The sequence below is a fragment of the Xiphophorus couchianus genome, chromosome 20 (assembly GCF_001444195.1).
Source record: "Xiphophorus couchianus chromosome 20, X_couchianus-1.0, whole genome shotgun sequence".
In the NCBI taxonomy this organism is placed as follows: domain Eukaryota; kingdom Metazoa; phylum Chordata; class Actinopteri; order Cyprinodontiformes; family Poeciliidae; genus Xiphophorus; species Xiphophorus couchianus.
The window spans coordinates 14,940,274-14,966,847 of NC_040247.1; the positions used below are offsets into that span (position 1 = coordinate 14,940,274).

General features: G+C 37.5%; 2 protein-coding genes and 1 long non-coding RNA gene across 17 annotated transcripts in view; 2 read left to right on the forward strand and 1 right to left on the reverse strand.

The window, feature by feature from the left end:
- ca16b (carbonic anhydrase XVI b) overlaps positions 1 to 12,501 on the forward strand; it is a 155,103-nt gene extending 142,602 nt beyond the window's left edge. Inside the window, exons 19-30 of one of the 2 annotated variants that reach the window (XR_003593595.1) lie at positions 16 to 150; positions 1,318 to 1,490; positions 1,622 to 1,757; positions 4,208 to 4,354; positions 4,744 to 4,837; positions 5,171 to 5,247; positions 5,360 to 5,488; positions 5,603 to 5,749; positions 6,112 to 6,254; positions 6,873 to 7,008; positions 8,936 to 11,589; positions 11,744 to 12,501. Coding sequence is in view for 1 of the 2 variants with exons in the window: in XM_028002757.1 (XP_027858558.1) it covers positions 16 to 150; positions 1,318 to 1,490; positions 1,622 to 1,757; positions 4,208 to 4,354; positions 4,744 to 4,837; positions 5,171 to 5,247; positions 5,360 to 5,488; positions 5,603 to 5,749; positions 6,112 to 6,254; positions 6,873 to 7,008; positions 8,936 to 9,082 (1,464 nt within the window). In the remaining variant the exon portion in view is untranslated. Of the gene's footprint in view, positions 1 to 15; positions 151 to 1,317; positions 1,491 to 1,621; positions 1,758 to 4,207; positions 4,355 to 4,743; positions 4,838 to 5,170; positions 5,248 to 5,359; positions 5,489 to 5,602; positions 5,750 to 6,111; positions 6,255 to 6,872; positions 7,009 to 8,935; positions 11,591 to 11,743 lie in introns of those variants that run through there. The other variant, XM_028002757.1, reaches the window with a different exon arrangement.
- Positions 12,502 to 14,609: 2,108 nt separating this feature from the next.
- The window catches only part of cadpsb (Ca2+-dependent activator protein for secretion b), a 101,074-nt gene continuing 89,109 nt past the window's right edge, over positions 14,610 to 26,574 (reverse strand). For all 14 annotated transcript variants that reach the window (XM_028002240.1, XM_028002239.1, XM_028002241.1 and 11 more), the window contains 2 exons: positions 16,012 to 16,116; positions 14,610 to 15,928 (listed from right to left, as the gene is read on the reverse strand). In XM_028002240.1, coding sequence (XP_027858041.1) covers positions 15,755 to 15,928; positions 16,012 to 16,116 — 279 coding nt within the window. In that variant the 3' untranslated portion in view covers positions 14,610 to 15,754. The remainder of the gene's footprint in view (positions 15,929 to 16,011; positions 16,117 to 26,574) is intronic.
- On the forward strand, positions 16,114 to 26,421 carry LOC114135193 (uncharacterized). The gene is made up of 2 exons (XR_003593557.1): positions 16,114 to 18,745; positions 19,029 to 26,421. It is a non-coding gene; the product is annotated as an uncharacterized LOC114135193 (long non-coding RNA).

Consider the following 26,574-nt stretch of genomic DNA (forward strand, 5'->3'; position numbering starts at 1 on the left):
TCTCGTGTGTTTCAGAGGAAATGCGACCAGTACTGGCCAACGGAGAGCAGCGAGCAGTACGGAAACATTGTGGTGACGCTGAAAAGCACCAAAGTGCACGCCTGCTATACTCTGCGCCGGTTTCTCATAAGGAATACGAAAGTTAAAAAGGTAACTAAGTGCAGAACAAAACATGTAACCTTTCTGTCTCTAAAGATTTAAGTGTTCATTGTTTTCCTTAAAAGACTGATAGAGATGCATAAATGTCTCAATACAAACATTACCTGTTATTGAATTCATAAGAAATGGTCAAAATGGCAGTATTTCCTCTGTTATTGCTGTAATTAACTTTTAGTATCTTTACTATTGAATTTATTTATTAAATCTCTTTTCTGCCTTTTTTATTCATTTAATTTGTCATTCAGTTCTGCAGATTTTACTTTTTTTAATTTATTCCTTTTTTTAATTTATTATTTTATAAATTTATTTAAATTTATATTCAAAGGCAACTTTTAAAATTCTTTTTATTTCTCTGTGCACCCCACCCGCTGCCCTCTCCTGCTTTCTTTTAGCTCATGACTGCTTTGCGACTCTCTTTTACATTTATGTATGATTTATCTCTGCTCATCTATTCCTCAGCCTCAGAGTGTGGAGATAAATGCAGAAGGAAGGATTTATCTAATTATTTCTGAAGCTTTTGTTGGCTTATTGGTTGATGTGCTATTTATACATTTCTGCCTGTCTTACTTCTGCCAAGGAGGTGCTTTGTTCTGTTTTTGTTTGCCAAGTTGTTTAAAAGATGAGGAAACACTGCATACAAATGTGACTAGTGGTGGGACACAATATATCAGGAGTGATTTTTTTTTTTTTAAACCTGAACTTTTTCTTTAAGTTCAGATTTAGTCCATTTATGTTTATTTTTTGACCATTTAGTTTTGCAGAGATAATCCATTCCTCCATCTATCCAGCCATGCATCATCCTATTAATTTGTTCATCCATTTGTCCTCCCATGCATTCATCTGTTTGTCCATCCGTTCAAACTTTTGTCTATTCATCCATGCATCCATTCATTATCAAGTACAGCTCTAAGGGCATTATTAGTAGATACAGATTGCATGAACTTTGCCACCACAATGCACTACCATAATAAGCAGATTAAACTACTTCTATTTAGCTAAATATGTTAATAATGAAAATAAATATTATTATTCAAATATTCTGGCTCCATTCAGGCTGAATTCTCTACTACTCCATGGATTCTGTCGCTCCATGGCAACAGAGTAAAGCATCAGTACTGCATTTTCCCCTTGCTTAACTTGCTTGTTTTCATACTTCAGGGTCAGAAGGGGAACCAGAAAGGGAAGCTTAATGAACGCATCGTGATCCAGTATCACTACACTCAGTGGCCTGACATGGGAGTACCAGAGTATACCCTCCCTGTCCTCACTTTCATCAACCGCTCCTCAGCGGCTCGTACTGCAGACATGGGTCCTGTCCTGGTGCACTGCAGGTACATCCTCAGCACTGAGCTCCAGGGCTGAATGAGTGATCCAGATGGGCAGTCAGACTCATTAATAATGATTTGCTTTTAATCTCTCCCTCTGAACATCCACTCACACCACTTTGCGCTCTGCTCTTCAGTGCAGGGGTCGGGCGCACGGGAACGTACATCGTCATCGACAGCATGCTGCAACAAATCAAGGACAAAAGCACAGCCAGTGTCCTGGATTTTCTCAAACATATACGCACACAACGCAACTACCTTGTCCAGACTGAGGTAAGATGGCCGAACTCGTCTGGGAAGTCTGGAAAACCGGATTTCTCCCTTTAAAGGTCAGCTGTGATTTAAGATGGGAGAGCAGTTATGAAGTTTATTCAGTTTGATACTCAGAGCTCAGGTAAAGGTCACGCTCGCTGCAATTTTCAGTGCACTGCAGAGTTCAAGCGTTTACACACTCTCCATAATACCGATGACCGTATTACACCGGAGGTGGCCCACTCTGGCTCTTCTCAGGCTGAACACTGCACTCCTCAAATCATGGACTCTTACAGCATGAGCAAAATGGAAGACAGGCTGCAGAAAAAAACAGCACACTGTAAATCCACAATATGGATTTACATATTGTCTGATTGGTCTGAAATTTTCTTTTTAATATTTTTTTCTATGTGTAGAAAAATGGAAATCTTAAATTAAAAGTCTAAAAAATATGTATTGTTTCATTTTCCTCTCCAAAAAATTTCTAACAAGTCTACTCAACTGACTCGTGATTCATATAAAGCCTTTTAAATATTTTATCACCCCAACTCTACAATTACCCCTTATAAATGACAATGAATCGGTCAATAAAACAGTCATTAATAAAGCTGTAAAAATGCATTAGCTCTTCACTGTTGCTGCAGCATATCACTGAGAGGATGACAGGTTGAAGTGACTAGTAACGTCAACATTAACTTCCATTAATAACATTCTTAACTAAGTCCTTAATAAGTGTTTTATATAACATCCCATAGCTATACGGCAACTTGCCTCTTTTTTCTTCTTGCTCGTAGTGTTTTGTATAGTGTTTGCTTTTGATGCTTTGAGTAAAAAGGGCCAATAACTGACAAAGAAAAAAGAAACTTTGAGTCTAGTGTACTTACCAATTCACATCTGCTTCAATCTAATTAGGCCCGAGCAGCAAAGCGCTGCGAAGGCCTATTGTATCTGTACTGTTTATTATTTCTATTGAAGTTTTTAGTTTTTTTAGGAGTTAGACGATGTGTACATAGCTTCCTGGACCTCAACATTTTTATTGGTTCTAAAAAGGCAATATTTTGTGCTAGTTCAGCCATTAAGGTTTTATTCAAAAACTTTGGTAAAGGTGCGTCCTCAGAACGCAGTCCTACTAGTTGTGCAGTCGGGGGTCGCACGTCTCTGGAGTTTAGAATGCGATAAAAATCAGTGAAATAAAACTAAAACAGCAATAATACCATCACATTGTTTTCATAGCAGTTAAAAGCCTCTCCAAACTCTGTGAAAATGTGCAAGTTGAGTTGATTTAAAGTGAACTGTGCCGATCCGAATTTGGATTACAACTTGTCATCTAAAGAGATCATTTACTGGATTTTCACAGCTGCTAAACTCTGAAACTGCATTAAAACCACTTCTAATTTTGAGGCAGTTTGTAATAATCCACAGACATCGATTTGTTAAACCCTGTAAGATCTCTCTTGTTGTAACTACACAGCAGCCATTCAAACTAAAATTGATGATTAACAATACTGAGTAGTTGTGGTTGCTTTAGTTGGTATCTTAGGCCATAAACAGAAAGTATGTGTTCAAATTTTACTAGTTAGAATCTCCTGAAAATGCTTTGATAATAGTGTTTCTGTATCTACAGAGACCCTTGAAAGCAAAAGTGCACGCTTTCCGTGAGGTTGGTGGATTTTTTCGACTGTAAAACACTGATATTCAGCATGGGTAACTGGTTTTAGATGTTGTGTTGGCAAAACAAAAAAAACTGAACTCTGGTCATGCAATTTAAAGAAAACAGAAAATATAACTTGCAGAGGAGGATAAACCAGATGAAGCAAAAGGCTGGAAATATTGAACTAACGAAACATCTTCAGCCTCCTTCGCGCACGAGAAAAATCCACCTTTAGTTCACAGTTCACCAAAAAAGTTCTAACTTCTTAGCATTCCTGTTTCTGGATAGATTTCAACCTATATTTGCCCCAGAGGAAAAAAATATTATCCCAGAATACTATCCTGGCTCCTGAAAAAAGGTTCTTCAGTTTAATTGCATCTTAACATTAAACCTGATTTCATGAGGATTTCTGTAAAATTTAGTAAATTACTTTTTGGTCAATACAGCAGGGGGAAAAAATTAGTTTATCTGGCATCCCTAGATTCGGCTTTAAATTTCACAGTTCTGAAATTGTACGTTTCTAAAACCTTGTTATATTTTAATACCTGAAACCCACCTGTGTCTACATTCTCATAAAACAACCAGCTACCTTAATGTTCACTGAAGTAATCATACGGTAATTTTTCATATCTTTGGTTTGTCCACGAGTGGCTATTACAAATTAAAATCAAATAGTGTTATAAACATATATAATGATACATTAAGTTAAATAACAAACAAGGTATATATTACTTTTGACCTATACTGTAGAAACTTAAATTTAGAAACCTAAAATTAATAGAAAAAGAACCTGCTATGAAGTAACTTACTTTCCTCTCAGGAGCAGTATGTTTTCATCCACGACGCGCTGATGGAGGCCATCCTCAGCAGAGAGACGGAGGTGCCGGCCTGGAAGCTGCACGGCTACGTCAACAGCATCCTGACTCCCAACTCAACCGGCCGCACACGGCTGGAGAAGCAATTCAGGGTGAGTGGAAGCAGCCTGAGCTGTCTCACCATCAGCCGGATCTGAGGTGGTCCGCTGATCACAAACTTAATAGCAACACGCTCGACGGCTTTTCTGCTACTAGACTGAAAGTGACTTTGATGTTAGCTTCATAAAATCATGTCTGTCACCTCTGTTGCGTTACGCAAAGTTTGATGAATGTTTTATCAAGCTACGGCTCTTTCAACATCAAGAGAGGAAAGAAAATAATTGCTCACATAAAGTCACTTACATCCCAGTTTCCACACTTGTCATTAAAATAGAAGTGGTGCTGTTAATTTCGAGTTGTGTGTCATTCCTCGTGCTTGCGCTGGACTTCCTTTGACTTCCAGAGCCAAAATCTGATATTTAATTTTTTTTTTTTCTCCCAGCTGCTGAGTCAGTGCAACACACGCTTCGTCGAGTGCTTCAGCGCTCACAAAGACTGCAACAAGGAGAAGAACCGCAACTCCTCAGTTGTTCCCTGTGAGTATTTACCGCAGCATCCTCACTCTGGACCCGTAGGTTGAGCAAATAACCAATCACGTCACTGCGTAATGCACATTTATTTCCTTTATCAGCGTGTGAATTATTAAGACAATTCCTGCTCCAAATTTAGAATCCATTTCCATAATCCTATAAGTTAATCTTTCTGTGCATTCTCAGCACCCTGTCAGGAGAAAAAGGAGGTACTTGTTGCTATGGCAACAGCAAGGACCGATAATGAATGTGTGCATTATCAGCGGGCGTGATATAAAAGACGCTTGGGTTGGGATTTAAAGCTTGTTTTTTTTTTTTTTCCTCTCTGTGCCTCAACAGCGGAAAGAGCAAGGGTTGGACTCACCACCCTTCCTGGCATGAAAGGAACAGATTACATTAATGCATCCTACATAATGGTACAGTGTTGACAATTAATGAGTTGCTTTTCTGTATCCTGAGCCATTAAGCTTCTGCTGAGAAAATGATGGGTTGAGCAAAAGGCTAACTGTTCCACCTCTGTCTACTCAGGGCTACTACAGAAGTAATGAGTTCATTATTACCCAGCATCCTTTGCCCCACACCACCACAGACTTCTGGAGGATGATTTGGGACCACAATGCTCAGATTATCGTCATGCTGCCTGACAACCAGGGGCTGGTGAGTGAGCGGCCATGAAAAATAGAATCATTTAAGCGTTTGTGCGGTGAAGGAATGCTGATGAATAATTAGCGGAGGATTTAAATAATGTGCGCGTCACCGCTCTCCCCTCAGGCCGAGGATGAATTTGTTTACTGGCCGAGCCGAGAAGAGGCCATGAACTGCATCGCCTTCACCGTTACTCTCATCAGTAAGGACAGACTGTGCCTCTCCAATGAGGAGCAAATCATCATCCACGACTTCATCTTGGAGGCCACGCAGGTACCTGCTAACCCTGATAATTGTTAATGAGGAGTTGTTCAGTCGCTGTGAGTGGAAGCCTTAATTAAAATCATAAAGTCAAGATTAGCACAGTCTGGAAATCTCTGGAAAAGTGGAATTTTATTAATCCAATTTTCCATTCATAAAAAAGTATTCTGACCCTTTTGTATATATAAATCTTATATCTAAACATCCACTGTCCTTTTGCAGCTTCCTTATTAAAATCTGACTGAAGTAGAAACATTTGCTGTACATTTGTAGTACAGCATTGTATTTATAAAAAATAATAATAATGCGTCTGATAAAATATTTCTGTTGGACATGAAGGAAATGTGAGAAACGTTTTCTTTTGCTCTCATCAGGATGATTATGTTCTGGAGGTGAGACACTTTCAGTGCCCCAAATGGCCAAACCCGGACGCCCCTCTCAGCAGCACCTTCGAGCTCATCAATGTCATCAAGGAGGAAGCCATGACTCGAGATGGCCCCACCATTGTGCATGATGAGTATGTTACCTTTCCTCCCAAAGTTTAGAAACAAGAGTGTTTTTAGGGGAAACGTTTTGTCCAGGGAAATAAAGAATCTGCTTAATTTTAATAAAGATATTGATCTTACCTGCTATGTTAAGTTTGTATCTTGGACTAGAGTGAAGCAAATGATCTTCTTTTAATTTCTGGGGGTTTAGCACAAGTAGGATTAAGATTAAAGGCAATGCAGTAAATTTTGAGTGCTTTCCGTACCTCTGGGTTTTAAAGTCCTTAAGTGTACACCAGCACTTATCATTTTAATGCCCCATAATGACGGGGAAAAAAAGCCTAAAACTCTTGTAGATTCCCAGCTGATGTACCTCCTACATGCATCAGTGTCTGCAGCATCTCATCTGCCATTAATGGGACGTATCTCCCGGTCTGTCTGCAGCTCATTAAATTATTTTCAGAAGTCGTGACGGAATAAATACCACAGCATCCTTCGCTCATTTATTTAGGTTTGTGAATAGAAAGGGTCAGAGCCCTGAAATAAAATTTAAAATCCAACATTATGTTTAAAGCGAGGAACACCCAGCGTAACCTTGTTGAAGAACACTTGGCAGCTGTCGCGATCTCACAGTGAACATCTCCTTCTAGGTGTGGAGCCGTGTCAGCCGGCATGCTCTGCGCCCTCACCACGCTGTCCCAGCAGCTGGAAAGCGAGGGCGTCGTTGACATCTATCAGGTGGCCAAGATGATCAATCTCATGAGGCCGGGGGTCTTCACTGATATAGTAAGTTTGACAAACAGAGACTTTCTGTTGTTTCATTTCTCACTAACCGTGTGGAGGGATTGTTTCTAGACACATTTGTTCGTGAAGCTGTTGGGCTTGTTCAAGCCTCTTCTGCTGCCCCCAAGTGGTCAAGTAACCATTTCATATGGTCTGATAAACAGTTAAAGGCCCACTGTGACAAATATTAGCAGATGCTGCATTTTGCAAGCTATAAAATAACTATTACCAAGCTATGTTTAACATATGTATTTGTCTTTTCTGGGCCACATTAACCCCACAGTAAAGCATTTGTAAGTTGGCCAGTAGTTTCTACACACATGAATATTAAAGCTAATTTCTTTTAGCTAGATCTTGTGGGGGTTAAAACCTACCGTCTGAATTTTTCTTACTTTGTTCTGTGCTGAGATTATCAGTGATAGACCAGCTAGAGAGGTAAGTGGGAGGAAAATGATATGTTGTTTTCATATTTTTCAAAAATTAAAGTGCAACATATGTATTCAGCCCTTATTACTGTAATAAATGGAGATAACATCAAGTTATTCCAACTGTGGCCGGATGTTTGCTGATTAAATTGTCCACCTGTATGTGATCTAATCTCACATAAATACAGCTGTTCTGTGAAGGCCTTAGTGGTTTGTTAGTGAACAAACAGCATCATGAAAACTGAGGAAGGCAGCTAATAAAGTTGTGGAGAGGTTTAAAACAAAATTTTGTTTTTAAAACAATAACCCAAGGTTCCCAGCATCTCACAGGTCACTGTTAAATTCATCTTCTGAAAATGAAGTGAGGGTTATTCACGTGGAAACTTTCTGCAGAGATTCACAGTTCAGGTGCGAGAAAGTCATTCTCAACTCAACATAACCTTTATAAAAATAAAAAAAAGAGTACCAAGACAAAAGCAATCGCTATAATGATGAAGTTCAGTTTGAAGTTCCCACAGGTCAGGAAGGGGACGCTGCACACATGTGGAAGCACACTACCCATCACTTTGAAACACTGCCGTGGCAGCATCATGCCGTGGGATGCTTTTCTTTAAGGGACATGAAAAAAGATGGCAAATGTAGGGCAAGAAATCCAGAAAGAACATCTCTTGGTCTACAAAAGAGGACACCGACTCCAAACACCGAGTCAGAGCCACAGAGGGGATGGTTTAGATCAAAGCATATTCATGTGTTAGAATGGCCCAGTCGCTGTCCCGACCTAAATTCAATTAGGAATCTCTGGCATGACTTGAAAACTGGTATTTATAGACTCTCTTCATCCACTCTGTTTGAACTGTTCTGCAGAAAAAGAATGTGGAAAATGTCTGTTTCTGGATGTAGAAAACACCCAGAACACCTGCCACAGTCTTTAGAGCTAAACATTCATCTACGAAATGAAGAACACGATGCACAAATAGACCCACACAGTTTAGTTTTTTTCATTTATTTTTTTAAATGAGATTTATTTTGCACTGACTTGACAATCATGCACTACTTTGTGCTTTGTTTGATTTTTGTGCTGCTTATGATTTCTGCTAATGTCTTACGTGTGCGCCTGCAACTACTGTGGATTATTAAACAGATGTTATTTTCCAGCAGAACAAAAGAAGTTCGATTAGTCTTGTTTGTGCAGACCACCTGGTGATCGGAGCAGGAGACCGGTCCAAAGGTCTCAGAAAAACCCTCTGCCGATCCTCAACATGAGAATCAATCAGGCTTCTCACCCTGGAGATCACAGAGCTAAGAGAGCAAAAATTGAGGTTACTGTAGGCTGTGGCGACTGATTGGGGGCCTAACCTCCGTGTCTTCACGGTCAGAGAGTGTTACTTAGGAGAAAGACGCTTTTCAGGGTAGAAGTCCAGTTTAAATCAAACCTGGACACGAGGAGTGTTCTGAACAGGGACCGTGTCTTGTTAACTTTTTAATATTTCTGTTTGTTTGCACAGGAGCAGTACCAGTACCTTTACAAAGCCATGCTGAGCCTGGTCAGCAACAGAGAGTGCAGCCTGAGTCCCACTCACACGGACACTAACGGAGTGGTGGTGATTGCAGACGAGTCGGACCCTGCGGAGAGCATGGAGTCGCTCGTCTGAGGACATTCCTGCAGGCACTTAATTTGTAAAAAAAAACAAAAAAAAACACCAATCCAAGAACTTTTCTGAGGCCTTTTTGCCAGACTATTGATTAAACGAATAACCTTATTACTTTTTATACTGATAAAAAAGGTTTTTTGATATTTATGTTTTTTTTTGTTTATTTTTCGGTCCTTTATTTCTTGTCTTTAATGTTCTCCTGCTGAGCGTTTGCACCTGTTTAAGTTGACATGAGGAAAAAGCAGCTCTGTCCACTTTGCACTAAACTATCAGTGTTACTGCCTACACCCAGCGAGTGGAACAAAACCTCGGGGTGGGGGGGGGGTTTCGGACCGCATCGAGACAAAACCTGAAGCATGAAGACCAGGATGAGTTGAGGCGATCCACCTAAAGTAAAGTCTTAAATCACTTCATCACACCGTTTCATAGCCCAGCATGTATTTTTTTGGTTACAGTTTTCAGGCTCCACCCCTCTTTTTATCACGTGAACAGACTTTCAGCTGCTTCTACATTAATGTCCCAAAATCTCACTGCTGTCCTGTAAAATGTACTTATGGCTTTTTTTTTTCTTTTTTTTTTTTTTTGTTAAAATGTGTTGCAACATCTAATGTGAACATTTATTGCTTTTTACAGGGATTTATATTGTTGTATTGTTTTGTAATATATATATATATACATATATATATTATCTTTAATAGCCCTGTTATGTTTATTTCTGTACTACTAGATCCATATTCCTGAAGGAGGTTCTGTAGCTTGTCATGTATGGCCTGCAAATCTCCAGCCTGATATTATTTTTCAAAGTTTTTGTTGTTGCTTCTCTAACCTCAGCAAATCACAGCTCAGCGGTTAACACGCATATCTGTACCGACACAACGCAATGCCTACAAGAAAACACACAAAAACAAAACAAAACAAAAAAAAAGATTCACTCTGCACAAAGTTTTTCATCTTTTATTTCGAAGCGTTTTGTCGCAATGTAATTCGAATCTGTTCCCGGCACTGATCAACAAGCGGAGTCATTTTAAAATCAAGGTGAAAACAAATTTCTTTTGTTGGGTTTTAGCAAAAACTTTCCACATCAATTTCATTTGATCAAATCATTTATGGGCTTGTTGACGCCTCTGATTGTTTTTCCTGCCAAGCTGCTATGAGTCACTGACTTCTCCACATTGTGTTGTTTTTAGGACATTCCTGCAGAAATTCAAGTAGTAGTTAGTTTTGTTTGAGTTTACTGAAGACGAGCATCTTCACTTGATCCTCCGGTGAAGATTTAATTCAGTGCCTTGGAAGTCATCCCAGTCTCTAATTGGTCCATTTATTTTAGCAAAAATGTTACCATGAAATTCTGTATTTTTACCTATATTTTGATATGTTAATTAGGTTTAAATCCAGAGCCAGCCTGAGGCACAAGCAAACTAAACTGCTGCGTACAAACTAAGCTACGTTCTCCAAGCCTGTAGAATCCACCAAGAACATTTTATTTCTTACACTTAATAAATCTCAAACATTATTTTCTTGTTGTTTGGTGTCGACAAGAATGAGATAAGTTTTAAATCTGCTATGTTCTTTTTTAAAATAGTAGATTGCTTAAACTGAATAAATAGAACCTTTAAATGATTTAGATTTTAAAGGAATGATACTAGTATGTTTATAAACATAGGACAGAAAAAATATTTTTTCTCACACATTCAAATGTTTTAGATCGACAGACAATGGTAGGCTTAGTAAATACAAAATGCAGTTTTCAACTAATTATTACATTTAGTACCAAGCCTTGCATCCAAATCATCATGAAGAAGAAATTGCCATAACTGGTTGAGACATCCTCGGTGGCAAAACTACCATCAAATGGTTGTATTAACTGGAAATCACTCTTTTTTTATCCTTTGGGAATTTTTCTTTTTTGCATAATCCATTTAATTTATGTGCATTTTAGAATTTTTAAAAGCATGAACAAACTACCTACCTGCTTATGGTCATGGCACAGCATCTCAATTTAATTTAGGTCCAGACTTTGGCTGGACTTCTCCAAAATGTTATTTTTGTTCAGACTGCTGTTTATTGTTGAACCATGAACCCTGATCTTAAGCATCTGCCATGCTTTAGCTGTTAAAGTTTCTTCTGTAATTTCCTGGATGAGATGTTGATGTTGAGGTCTTGGAGTAATTTTGGTATAAACACTCTCTGGAGTTCAGTGGAGTTCTACATGGTTTGAAAGTTAGTTTGTAACCCTTTCCAGAAAGATAAATATCAATGTCTTTGTTTCTCTTCTGTTTCTGAGTATCTTTACATTGGTGCATGATGCATTGCTTTGTAAAATCATTTAACCTACTTGTCACTAAATAGGTTCTATTTAAGTGATTTTTAAGTATATCTTTTTCCCTTAACAAAATAAATCATTACTTGAAAGCTGTTTATTCACTTTAGTCTGGAAATTTTTTCTCCAGTATTAAAATTTATTTGACGATCTGTAATGTTCAATTATGATAGAAGAAATGAGTAAGGTTGCCCTGCGACAGACTGGCGACCTGTCCAGGGTGTACCCCGCCTCTCGCCCGGAACGTAGCTGGAGATAGGCACCAGCAACCCTCCTGACCCCATTAGGGACAAGGGTGAACAGAAAATGGATGGATGGATGGATGGATGGAAATGAGTAAGGAAACAATGCTTTTTCATAGCACTCTACTACAAAACCATGCAAGATGGTTTATACTGACTGGTAGGTTAAATTAAGAGTTACTAAATTAATTTCTGCCTGTGGCCCCATTGAACTTTGGGTCCACCTTGCTTATATAGTGGCATATTTAGATTTTTATTTTTTTTTTGCTGTCATTGGACATAAATGTTTGATTATGCATCCAAATTTAATCACATAAAGAAAATATTCTTTGCTGTTATTTAACTTTTCAATAATTTATAGAATTTATTTTCACCTTGACATAAGCGTCTGCTGATCAGTGTCTCATTTTAAAAAAAACAACAAAAAAAGAACTCTGTGAATAAATAAAACACGAAAAAAAAAAGTAATAATCCAAGGGAGGTGAAAACTTTTCTATAGACACTGTACTTTCCTTCTTGGTGGGTTGATGCTTTATTTGTAACCAAAGATGTGGTTCCAGTTTGCGACATGTTAAGTGGTTTTGTCCTAAAATCTATTTAACCGACGAGCGTTTGAAATCAAATTGTTCCGTACAGATTTTCCAGTGTCAGAGGTGTGAATTTTAACCAGAGTTTAAGCATGTTTCTGTTCGAGCCTCAGGAACTTGCCTTCCGGAGAAATTTTACTTTTGTGATGCTTTCCTCACTCTAGTAAACAAGGTTACAAATTCAAGCTGTAAAATTGTATTTTATCCAGGCCGAAATTCCGTCTCTGCGTTATTTTGTGGCTATAATTATAATCCCTTTTCAACCCTGAACTTGAGTCTCTGGTTTATTTGTGTGTTGTTGTTTTTTTAATTATTATTATTTATGAAATCTCTAAAGAAAAACAATAGTAATACTTCACTTTCAAAATGCCAGTGAAACCCTCATGCTCCAACCTACTTTTGGAATAAATTTTATTACCTTTCGTTTCTTCCAGAAATTTATCCTCTTAATGTCTGCAAAGAAATCCCTACTGGGATTTTGGGAGGATCTTCCTGACATTTACTTTGTGGTCCGGGGAGACGGAGTTGGCTTATTTTGGCTTGGTCAGTGGTTTAATCTATTTAGAAATTATAAATGTTCTCTTCCATCATGTCATGTTTGTATTTCAGTATCCTACTTTATTACTCTGGTATCATGAAATGATTAAAGTGTGGTGTCGGTTATGCTGCATCAAAGATTGATGCTTTGACTTTGAGTCAAAGACAAATCCTGTATCTCTTATCGCCCCCTGCTGACAGAGAACTGGGATCGCTTATGTGTAAAAATAAATGATGGAAAATGCCATGTAAGAGTGGTGTAATAACGGGTGAATGCAGTTCTTTACAGTGCAGCGTAGTTTAAATGTTTTGTGTGTTGTTTTACAGGCACATTTCTTGTAACTTATCATGTGTATCATCTAGCAAAATGAAGCTGAAAAGTGCCAAAAAAAACAGACCAAAACTTAGATAAATAACTGTTTAAACAGATACGCTGAGTTTGTGTGTTATGAAGGCTCTGGACTTCACAAAGTCTATAAGAAATCTAGATCTCTATGCTGATTTGTGCTGCATATATTCTCAAAAGGAAAAAGTCACAATAAATCTACAGCTGCATTCTGTAAATCAGAAAACCACTAAAAAGTCAATTGTTTAAAATAATCCAGTCCAAAAAGTGAAACTCGTACAAATTAATTATCTATGTACTACAGAATTTTGGCTTCTGGACCTGCTGTGATCAACACCAGGAGTTCACAATGTGAAGCTCCGTTTGGAGTGGACGGCTCTTTAACCCTCCACTGTACCTCTGAGTAACTTTGGCAAAAAATGCTAAATAACTGAGCAATGCTTTAAAATTTAAAGATAATTGGGAAAAAAATGCTAACTTTAGCCATCTAAAGTGCTTTTTTTTTTTAAAGCGATGTTGCTTTTGTGGCTCTATACAAATTGTATTTACCTGGACCAGAGGGAAGAATGGGTTATATAAGTTGCTGATACCTAGTCTGCATCATCATGGCAGTTTTTCAGCAGACGGTCATTGACCAGAAAAATATAACTGATGAAGTACAGTAGGTAGATATTTAAAGTGCAGGATCCAAGCATATCAACAAAAGGTTTAGTGGAAGGAAGAAGTGTTTCAGAAAATGGGGTTTCGAGCAAAATTAAGCTTGATGGACGTGTTATTTTTCTCCCGGCAGAAACTTGCGTACACTGCCAAACATAGTATATATACTACCTAGTTAATGACTTTGGTCATTAACTAACCTAAACTGACCTGCTCTTTCAAAGGAAGCTTAGAGACACAAACTTGACAGCTGCTATTAAAGCAACATGTGCTTTCTTACCGTTCTTACTTCAGCAGACATAAATGCTAATCACTTCCATGTCTTGCTGCACTGATACAGTAACTCATGAAAAAGCAGCCCCAACCTGTAGCATGATTTGCAGAATTTTTGTAAGCTGACATGTCTATTTAAAAAATGCTGTAAAGTAGAAAAAAGTGCCCAAGCAACAGGTAAAAGAATAACAGTCCTGATATGAATGTGAAGCAACCAAGTCTGTTATGTAATTAAAATGAATTTAAAAAAAGTGTGGTTATTAAATTAAGCTTAATAATTTTATCAGTAACAATCTTAACCTAAAAAAAATGTGTCCATCTCTATTAACTTTCTGTGGTGGCTGGCAAAACTTGTTCAACTGTTGATAAATGCTTGGTGACAGAATAATTCCTGGGGCTGCAAATGTTCCCCAGCTGAACTCTGGATTCCCCACAAATGAGTTTCACTTTTTCAAATAAATTACTTTAAAAGATTCCATTTTCTCTCAACCTATTCTAATGTACTGATGTACAACTGGTTCAGTCTGCAGTTGTGTTTGGCAAAGCTGTTAAACAGGACAGAAGATGCACATGTACAGTAATTTTTATTTAGAGGCCACAGCTCTTGCATATTACAACTGTTGGCTTTCATAAGGCAAAAAAGCAAGAATGAATCCACCAGCTAGTTCACACAGAAAACAGAAAGCATTTAGGGAGAGGGTAGGAACCCACAGGCATGCAGCGATGGCTCAGAATGCAATGTACAGCATTTTTATATTTATATATATTTATATAATATATACAAAACAACAGTGAGACCCAAATAAATGCCAGACATCTCATTCTACACAATTACAGAACAAAGACAGACCAACTTTTGTTTTTCAATAAAAAAAATTATTTTTGCTCTTTTTTTGTCTGTAAAAGTGCAACTCAATTAAAATAGAACCTGTTTCCACGCCTTTTTTAAATGTTGAAATAAAAATAGAATCTTCCAAGTTATCAAAATGGATCTATGGGCATATTGCATCTCCTGAACACCCACTCGAAATTCAAGATTCCTGTCGGAGCGCGTCTAATTTAGTAATCGAGGTGAGACCATGTAGCGTCGACACGATAGGAAATGCAGGTCTGGACTTACTGTCGGAGGAGCAACAGTGAGCGGACGACACTTCATCTGGATCAGCCGTAAACAGATACAGTTTATTTTTTTTTATTATTTTCAGTTCAAAGCAGTTGGCATTCACTTAAAAACGGACAAGACAAAGAAAAGGGTCCACACACTCATCATCACGACAATGTACCATTAATGAATGTAGAATACGACAAAGAAGCGCCATATAGGTTTGCATTGGACAGGGACACACCAATTAATCTCACTCAACATTGTCAAACAAATGGTTCTCCATATTGCTTAGTTAACACATAAATGAATTTAGAAATGAATGAAGACCAAAGATAGGTGCTATCTTTATTATGACACAGCTAAACTGCCAATCATGGTTATTTTTAACATTTTTATTTAGACTTTTTTTCTGTATAATTTCTATCTTTATATTTAAGTTCCTTCAGAGGCAAGTTGAGCTGACAAAGAGGTCCTAGAGTGGCTATCTGAGTTGGTACATGCATCAGTAACCAGACTAAAGTCAAAAGTGTGAAAGGGAGGGGGGTGGAAGGGAGAGACGGGCGGTTTTGGACAGACAGACGGGCTGGGGGGTCGGTGCGCAGCCTCTAGTCCTCTTCATCCTCCTCGTCGCTGTCCTTCATCGAGATGCCCTGCATGCCTCCTTCCCTCACTGAAGCAGTGGCCTCCTCCACGGTCAGCCTGTTGCGCACCGTCTCGTACATCTTGCTGTTCAGGGTGGAGTCCAAGACACCCTGTAGACGGAAGTCTCTGTACTTTTTCTGCGGGGCGAAAAGAGATCCGTCAGCTCGGAGCGCCACTGATTTCCGGGCATTTGACCAACACTGGGTGTTTTTGGTCTCACCTTTGTGATCCTGATGAGGATCTTGAGCTGGTAGACATGGAGCTGCTGATCCATGCGTTCGGTGAGCCAGGTCCCCAGCAGGTTCATAGTGGCAGTGTACCATTGCTGAAACACATAAACACAACACTCTCCAGCAAAACACACACCCACACACATGCTCAAGACACCATGATGACGTAGAACTAACCTTTAAGACACATGGAAACATCTACAACTATACACATACAGTATACATTACAAGATTAATGGTCAAGTGTACACATTTTTATTTCTTAACACTTTTCTACATTGTGCCATATTATAAGCACAAACTTCAATGTATTTTGTCTCGACTTTATAGATATGCCAACAATAACAAGCGGACAATTGTAAAGTGGAAGATAAAGTATAGTTTCAAAATTGTTTAGCTAAATTAAGATCTAGAAAGTGTTGCTTGCATTTGCATTCAGCTCCCACAACTCAATACTTTGTAGAACCAACATCAGTTGCAATTACAGCCCAAGGCGTTGGGGTGTGTTCCTAACAAATTTGCACTACTAATTTGTTGTTTGTCATTGTTGGTCATTTTTATTTGCAATTGTGCCAAGTGTTTAGCATCCGCTAACACTTTTAGCACAATCCATCTTTTATCAACTTTGAGCAGCTTCCCTATCCCTGTTGAAGAAAAGCATCCCCAGAGCATGATGCTGCCTTCACTATGTTACACCATGGGGATGGTGCATTCATAAGGATGTGCAGTGTTATTTTTCTTCTGCACATGTATTCCAAAATGTTGAAGATTGGTTTCCTCTGACCAGAATTACCAGATCTTTACTGGGCTTCCCCTATGACTGAGGCAGAACCATGAGGTACATGGTGGTGGCTAAATCATGCTGTAGGGATGCTTTTCTTCAAATAATAAAATTATTCCAATACTTAAAATCCTAATAAAATACATTGAAGTATGTTGTTGTAATGTGACAAAGTCTGAAAACGTTCAAAGGGTCTGAATACTTCTGCAGGCCACTTTATGTGTGATTTAACAAAACCTCAGACTGTAAATAGTGAAAAAACAAAAGAAGGGACTCTTACAAGAAATATACTCTCTCTGTTAATCTATTACCAAAAATATAAGACTTAAACCTTTACTATCTGAATTCATTTACATTTACACGAAAAGCTATGTTCTTGCTTTTAAGCTAATGCTAATTTAAGTAAAGATTGTTAATTTGAAAATAGAACAAACAATTTATGTAAATGTGCATATTTATTATGCCTGATTGGGGATAACTGTGTTTTTCTGACTCATGTACTTACAGAGTTTCCAGTCTGATTCTTGGTACATGTAGAATATGAACCAACAGGCTTTAACACCACCTTGGCTGCATGAGGACTGGATGCAGTTTGAGGTGAATTTGCACAATATGCTTAACAGGTGATTCTAATGTTCACTTTTGATAAAGATTATTGTTAGAGTTTATCCTGAGCTGTCTCTGTAGGCTGGTGGACATATTGCTCACATTCCCCATTTTGCTACAGTATGTTCTCCTCTTTATGCACATTATTTGATATTATTGCTGATTTTACATGTATTTTCTGGCTTTGTGTTTCTTTGCACAGAAGGCTCACCTATTATACCTATTCTGACAATAGGTACAATAGGTGAGACTAGGTAAGACTGTAACCAGGCTTACCTAGGATTGTTCAACTTTCTGTACATTTAACTGTTATATAATTTTATATTACATATTAATGTGAAACTTAGCCAACTAAACTCAGTCTCATGGGAGCATATTGCTCACACTGGACACATGGACATTGAATAAAATGCTGAAGAGTGATGGAAGCACAGATTAGAAAGAGAGGAAAGAAGAAAATAGGCTTATTTCCACACCTGATATTGACATTGGTGAATTTACTAATATTATCTCCATTGCAAGATTTCTAATGTCCTGCAGCCCAACTTTAGAAAACAAATTGTTGTGAATTGGTGCTATGTGAATGAAGGAAACTGATTAGAAATTAGCCACAATTAGATGCAACATCGTCATTACAAGAAGAAACCACAGAAAACTAAAAAACAACACATGCCAAAACTAAAGTAAATTACAAAAATTCGGGACAAATGGCATCTTGGAAAAAGTGTAAAGAAACTCAAGAAGTTCAAGTTAGCTGCTGTGTTTCATTGTTGTCATCTTCAGTAGGTTAAGGAATTTTTTTTTCATAATCTGTTATTTTGTTCTCAGATGATATCAGGGAGCTGGGCTTCAAAGCAGAATTAATGGTTTATCCAGATAATGTCAGGGCTTTCAGTATTACAACACCACTGGTTCACCTCTTAGCTGGCTTTGTTACTATGGTAACTAAACTACTCTGGATCAGGGCAATTTAAATGTAATATAAGTCTGGATGGCAATGAAAATAACTAAACGACAATGCATTTGCTTTTTGGACTGCTTTGGTTTTACCTTTGCTGATAATTTAAGTTAATTTATTTGGTAGAGACTATGCATATTAATTAACATTTTTTCTAAATAGGCCATAATTACCCAAAAGGTCATTTTTCATCTGTTGTCCCTGTGCAAAGAAGATTTAAAGCAGCCGGAATTAGTACGAGAATCACTCTTCATGTGTTCCCGTTATGAATGGTGCATATGGGTAAGCATCATTCATAATATTCCTCTGTCAAAATGCTACTTTTGCTGTGACATCACTGAGCCATTATTTTCTTTTTTTATTTAAAGATTAACTTTCTGTCCTAGAATAAATATCTGCAACTGGTCAGAAAATTCTTAACCAAATTGATCAAAAGGTAAATAAAGTTATCAGTTTTAATTCCACTTTCAAGCATCCAGCATGATGAGGTAAATTAATATTCATCAGCACAGACTGTGCATTTCTCTTGTCTTGTTCTTATTCAGGAGCGGCCGTGTAAATGCTGTGGCAAAGGTCCGACATGTGCGATGCAAATGACATGTCAGAGCTGCAATGTTTATGTGACAGAATCTTTTCAAAATATCCCAAAATATCTGTTGCAGCTCTGCTTCTGTGGTGACAAATGCCTGGTAAAGCAGTGATAGAGAATTATCATTTGAGTTGGTTTTGAGTTGCCAAAATCAACTCAAACATCATTTGATGTTTGAGTGGATTTTGTCATATCTCTATAAAAAATTGAGAGATATGTTGAACCAACTTTGTAGTATAGGGTAAGTGTTATCTCCTACAGAAGATCAGCCATTTCTGTGGATAATCAAATTTAACTAACTGCTAACCAAGATATATTGATCTTATTCAGGCTGCAGAATTTGCAGAAACATCAAAAGGTTCTGCGTGGAGAGGTGCGCTAACGGCTAATCGGTGTACAGCTAGTTCCAGAACCGATTTCAGGTACCTTATGACAACTACAACTCATTTCAATGTTATGTTTATGTTCTGATCAAGGAATCCAGAATGATTCAAATTAAATTATATTCCAAAATGTCAGAAATGATTTCTATCCAAGAAAACCAACATATTGCATCAAATAATAACTTTAGCGTAGGTAACATCATTTTCAGGCATAGAGCCAAAGTATACTGCAGGTAAGATGTTGCCTGCTGATTCTAAGTCTCAGATCAACGTCTGTCTCCATTTGCTTTCAACATGGACAATTCCTGAAATCTGTTTATATGTATGACTTGTACTTATTTACTATCACTGCTGCAATGGTTGAGTAAAGAAATTATTATTAGATGGACAGGGTAAAAATTCAGTGCATCTGCACATTGAGTGCTGGGTGCAGAAACTGCTCACTTTGTACCAACAAGACAGAAATTTCTCAAGGAAACTGCTGAACCTACTCCATCTTTGTTGTAAACTTGAAGCACAGGATTAGCTGTATTTCAAGAAACAGCATGTTTGGTTCATTTTGATAAATTAGAAGATGCTGAAGCTCTGATCCCTGGTGCTTTTAGGTGGCTTAGTTTGAGCCCAGCTCTGCCCAAAAAGTAACAAAATCCTTCCAGAAGCTTGCAGTTTCTTTGATCCATTCCATACAGTCTCCAAGGAAGAAGCTCCAGATTGTTACTCAGAAATAGTTCAGCGCAGCAGTGATTACACAATAAGAGCTTATGGCCCAGTTGGAGGATTTGGTTACTGCTGGGTGGAGACAGATTGGCCATTTTCTTGTTTATGTATGTATGCTAAACTAAGCCAGTGTGTCCTGGATCCAGCCTCGGATATAAGACAGACAGAAGTCGAGGAGAGTATATATAATCCGGCTCAGAAATACAGTATGCGCATTTTAAAATGTCAAAGTGATTCTTTCATGGAATCTTAAGTCTGATTGAGCAGCTACTGAAAATGATTTAACTGAAGATTTTAGCCAATACCAATGAAATTTACAAAACTAAAACATTGGAAAATGATACAGTCACAACGCCGCCTACACTTATTGACACCTCTGGTAAGGATATGAATAGCGAACCTTAAAATGAATTCATCTTTAATTGCAGTATGATGATTTTACAATGAAAACACTTTAAACATTTAATTTGAGTACGGTAATTCACTTAGAAAATCCACTGTAATTTAAAAAAAATTGGTAGCACACTTATTAGCCTCCCTAATAATTCCTATCTAGTAAATGCAACTGAATTGTCAGTAATTTGGTCTTCACTTTATTTAGGTTTAAAAGAGTTTGAAAAGGTTCATTAATAATTTTTATCATACTATTCAATTACACTGACATATTGCAGAATATTATGCAACCTAGCAAAGTTTCAAAATGGGAAAGACCAGAGAACATTCTATTTAAGTAAGACAGGTGTGTGTTGCTCACTGTGGGTCAAGAAATAATGACAAGAAATAAGACACTCGTCCAAATGTGCCCTTTCCTACAGTTAGACCAATAATTAAAACATCTATAAACTGGAAATGTGGCAAACAAGGCTGGACAAAAACCCAAATGTATCTTTCCACAGCACACAATAAGCAGCAATGTAAAGGAGGTAAAGAAATCTTCAGATCTCATTATAGGAACACTAAAATCTCTTGCATGGAAAAGCAGAAAGTTAGTTTAGACTTTTAGAGGACACCTCCATAATAAGCCTTTCTGCTTTCTGTCAGTGGAGTCCCTTAGTTTGTATTACGGATACTTTAAGGTTTTCAAAAAATAAAAATAAAATAAATAAATAAATAAAAAACTTATTTTCAAGTGGAACAGACAACCACCAAACCATTACCGGTTTGTGTTCTGGTATGTTGAAACTCCAGCAAAGAGTGGCATCTTGAATTTACACAGCCTCCATATACTATCCAAGTATCTAAACACTATTTCCATACTAACTTTTGGATTGGTAAGCATGCCAAGAAACAACTCTCTTTGTCTGATCATTACAAACAAAACCATTTGGAGTTAGCTAAAAGCTACTTAGCTCACCAGGACAATTAGTCCTGGTAGATCAGGTTTAATCCAAAAGATGAAAATGTGTAAGCGAATCCAGTTCCCTTTGTTAAGCATGGATGAGGATCTGTGATGCTGAGGGCCTGTTTACCTTCCAAAGTCTCTAGAGTCCATGGCATCATGAGCTCTTTGAAATGCCAGGAGAATTTAAATACAGTTCTGGTGGACTCTAACAGAAAAACTGAAAGCAGGTAATTATCGGGTAATTTACATTGCAGTGATCCAAATCATGATGAAAATGCTTCACCAGACATGAAATCAACCTTCTTCCTTAGCCTTTATTTTTCTTCAATCTTATAGAAAAACAGTGAGACACAAGCTTAACAGCAGGTGCAGGCTGATGGTCATTCTAGTCAATTTGCAAAAAATAAATTTCTCCTTTATGGTCCCACCTTGTGAAATGTTACTGATGAAAAAAATAAACATCAGTGAAACATATTCATAGTGTATACGTAATCTGATATTTTAAAATAATTATGTTTCTTAATATAAGATTACTCATGTAGAGTAAAAGAACATTAAAATACTGCAATAAAAACCATATTTATTTAAAAGCTGATCTTCACATCTTTTCCAGGGTTGTCAACAACTGTAAAGAATGTTCTACGCCGACTGCAGACAACTTACAAAAAAACTCGACTGTCTATCAGCTGCTACTGCAAATAAAACGGGTTGTTCTAGTTATTATTTCCCAAAGAAACCCTCACAGATGACTCAGAAAGAGCTTCCTAAAGGTGCTCACTGATTCCGCACCTGCAGGAGGGAGCTAGTAAAACAAAAGCAAGTCATAAAGTGCTAAAAGAATTATGTGTTTTAAACTGCAATTACCTTTTGAACTCCTAGAAAATGTTGAAATCAATATTTAGTAAAAAAAAAAAAAAAAAAAATCTGCATGGCCCATCTATTACTGAAGGCAATTACTTAGCCTTTATTTATAATTTATTCAAGTGGAAACGCCCGACACAGCAGATACAAAACAACTGCGGGGGAAAATGAAATTATACTCGTGATAGGAGTTCATTAGCGAAAGAAAATAGGATGAGAGTGAGTAAATGGTTAGCAGGCAGAGGGGAGCAGGGTGCTGTTTTCTTGGAGCTTTTTTTTCTGCGGTTTGCTTCGGCTCATTGCTTCCCAGAGAACAGCACACATCTCTGATAGAAACAGTAAATCATACCTTTAAGAAAAATCAACTTTAAACCTGTGAGTAGGCAGGAATGCAGGAGCGGAAAGGCCCAAATTAGAAGTGTGTGGAGTTAGCAGGTTGTCAGGTAGCATGTTTTTGTTTAGCTGAAGGTTTTGTTTAGATCAGGTGCAGATGCCTGTCCACTTCACAGTCGAGTTGAGCGTGCAGTGCATGCAGACCTCGCAGAATACGTGCTAAGGAAGGCTGCTCTATGTGCAAATGAGGCAGTGCTCTGAGGAGGAGGGTCATGCTAGAAGATGTACACAGGAAGATTATTTGACTCTAAAAATCATGCCAACCAACATAATGTGATAAAACAACGCAACGCAACACTAGAGATAAGTGCCACTTTTTTTTCCTTTACAGAAGGAGGCAGCAGGAATGGTGTTAATCAGAAAAGAGGAGATTAAAAAGGATTGAAATAAATTAGTGAAAGAAAGACAGATAAAGTAGAGCCTTTGCAGCAACAAGGAATGACTTTTCTGTGCATGCAGATGAATCGAGAGGCATGCATATAATTCAAAAGAGGAGCAAAGAAACAGAAAAGCTTAGTTAACATGCAGTTTAAATTTGCCATAACTGACATGTTCACAGCTTAGAGAAATCTTTTGACTCGACATGACAGTGCTCGGTGGGACTTCAGAGCACTCTGGGGCCACACAGAGGACACAAAGGGTAAAACGCCACATTTAAAGAAAACAGTGATGAAACACAGAGAGACATGGTAACCCCGTGGGGACCTCAAAGACGAAAAGCAGACCCACTTCACAACAGCTTTATGCCTTGTGCCAGGACAAAAAACAAAACAAAACTAAAAAACAAAACAAAAACAAAAAAACTATCAAGTTTGTGTGGCACAGGACTCCTTCTTCTATAGCCAACACAGAAATAGAAAACCAAAGGGGGCCTTCTGAGCGTCTGTCAGACATTAAACGTCCACGCCACTGCCTCACAGAGAAAAGTGTCTACCCACAGAGCTGTCACACACCTGAGCAGACGCCGCTCTGTACAAACAGTCACTGAATGACATGAAGCACACACGTCACAGCAGTATGTGTCAACCAAAATCACACATGGAGGACACATTTCTGCCAATGTATCCCGTCAGGATTATGTTTGTTAAGACAGTGCTCTCTCTGCTAGACACTGGTTCCCAACTCTTTCGGCTTGTGGCGAGTTTCCATTGAACCTTCTCCACATTTTGTTACATAATAACAGCAAAGTTTGATTTATTTTATTAGGTTTTAATGTGACGTACCATCACAATGTATTGCATGGCAGTGACATTATCATGCTCTGGGGATGTTTTTTTTTCAGCTGAGACAGATTGAATGCTCTAGTTAGGTGAAAGTAAAACATAACTTTTTGGCTGCTATGCAGAAGAAAGCTCTTGTCACTTTCTTTGTCGTTCTTCTTGCTGCTTTTCCATGAAGGCCAAAGTTGTGGAGTGCACTGTTGGCCTGCCAACAGATTCTCCCAGCTGCGTACAGCTTTACGTTGGTCCAAAACAATAAATCATCATTAGAAAAATATTAAGCTTTGAGACCATATTGTGACTTTTACAAGTTTTTATGCCTTGTAAAACAGAACAGTACAAGTCTGTTCTGTTTTATAATCTTTAATCTGAGTGTAGGTTCCATTTCAAATGGCCTTAGTTTAATTTTAAAGCACAGCTGGGGGCCAGTGGGGCAATTTGTTCAAAACAACAGAAAAAAGTAATCTCTTTATATTTTCCCAGAGAGTCAGACTTTCATGTAATCTTATAAAGTGTTTAGGATCGATATTTCTTCTGGCTTTCTGAAAATCTTTCTGTTTGTCTTGAACAGCTCTCTGTTTTTTCATGTTTAGTTCAGCACCTGACCCTTTTATTTATTAAGGCACTTAACTCTGACCTATGAATCATTCAGGCATTAAAAGAGCCAACATTTTGTCCACAGACAACCTCACAAAGAGTCAAGTTTAAATTGGATCTTTAGACTTTTAGTTAGCAGCAGCCTGTCACAAAGGTACTCTTTATTCCTATTTCTTTAGTTGAATATATGAAGTAAACAAGTCTGACAGACATAATGGAGTATTTTAACACCAACAAGGTCGTTCTTAAATGCCACATTGGAAGAAATCTTGACAAATGACTGTGGAATGAAGAATATCTTTGCTGGAGATTTTTTATCTTATATATTTTTTTAAAGACATGCCCTTCAGATACTTTTCTTCTGCTTTAGCATTTATGCCTGACATATTTTCTTTTTGTTCTCCATTTGTCAGATTGTCTTATTCTTTTAAGCATGACATGCTGCCACATTCAGGTGCTTGGACTGTAAATCAGGGAAAGAGCTACCACAAAAAACTTTAAAGGAATCATAGCAAGAAGTTTTTGAAAAACAAACATAAATAAATAGTGGTCTAAAATGTTTGCGAAAACTGCATCTACCTGTACTCAACTAAAAAAACAATTCTTTTGATATTCTGCACTATAAAATATAAAAAATACCAAATAATGTAACAATAAAATTCACAATTAACTGGAAATGCTAAAAAATATTTCCATAGTTAGTTTTAGAGAAAAAGAGTAAAAATGTAGAACCGACTGACATCTCCTTACTGCACCAGGCATCCTGATGAATGGGCAAAACACAAGACTGCAGCTCCTAGAGAGCGGACTGAATTAACTACACACTTAAATATTTAAAGCACAGTTTCAGAAACTTAATTGTACCTATTAATAAACATGTCTATGTGCATGGATGGGCATATATTGCAGAATTTAAAATCTGGAACATTCTTTCAGCAGATCAGGTTCAACTGGTTGTTAAATAAACATTTACTGTACATAAGCATGCTATATTGTCTTCCATATAGAAATATTTTCTCTTTGGAGCAACAGGTGTGTTTCTGCGTACACATAATTTATTCATTTGGAACCTGCAGGCAGTGAATAGGTGAGAGGCCAGCTGCTAAAACATAGAGGAGGGTTTTCAGCTCAGAGTGAGCTGACAAATGTAAAACAGAGAACTCTGGAAACTATTTTGTTGAACTTTAAATCGTGTTTATTCAGGGGATGGCTGTATCAAATATCAAATCAAATATTTTGAGACGAACAGGAGTTCATCAAGAGTGTGTATCTTACTTTCTGTGTTGCATAAGATGCTTTTATTCATTAGTTCATTGTCTTCATTGATGTTTTTGCAGTTACAGTTGGAGTAAGCATGAAGGGTATTTAATATTTCACTCTGTCCACATAATAAATTGGATCAGGATGCCAATAAAGCCATTTTTAAATCTATCTATGTTGCCCCCTGGATTAACCTCAAAACCTGATGTTGGTGTATAGTCTTTGATTTTATGTCAGCAACACACACAGCGTTATTATGCCCAACTAACAGCTACATTTTGTGCATCTAACATTTTAAAACCCCTATTTTTGTGTATACTCTTTACATACCTGTGCTGTAGAAGATATACATTTTAATCAATCTGTGTATTCCTTAAAAATAAAAAAACAACTAGTGTTCCTATATTTAGAGTGAAATAGAGACTGTGTAAACTGATGTATCTCCTCGCCTGCTAGGGTCATGAGATTGCTACCAATGTTTCATCACACATCGTTCAGAGAAAAATGCTAAATTCATCAAGTAGAACAACATTTTCCTCATGTTTTTTCACAAACCATTAACAAGAACTGCACTGAAATATGTTTCAAGCCAAATTATTAACAAGTTGTCTTAAAAAATGGATCAAGCACATTAGTATAACACCATATATGTTGTCTTTAATTGATGGCAATTTTGTTTGTCAAATGTGTTTTTAAAAGACAAGATTTTATGAAGGAACTCTTTAAGTTCGATAATAACTACAAATGTAGTCTTAATGAATGACCTTATGCTATGAATTCCTTACATTTATTTTTGTTTTTTAATGACAAGAACATTAAAATATCTAAGTAAGAGCAACTTCTGGA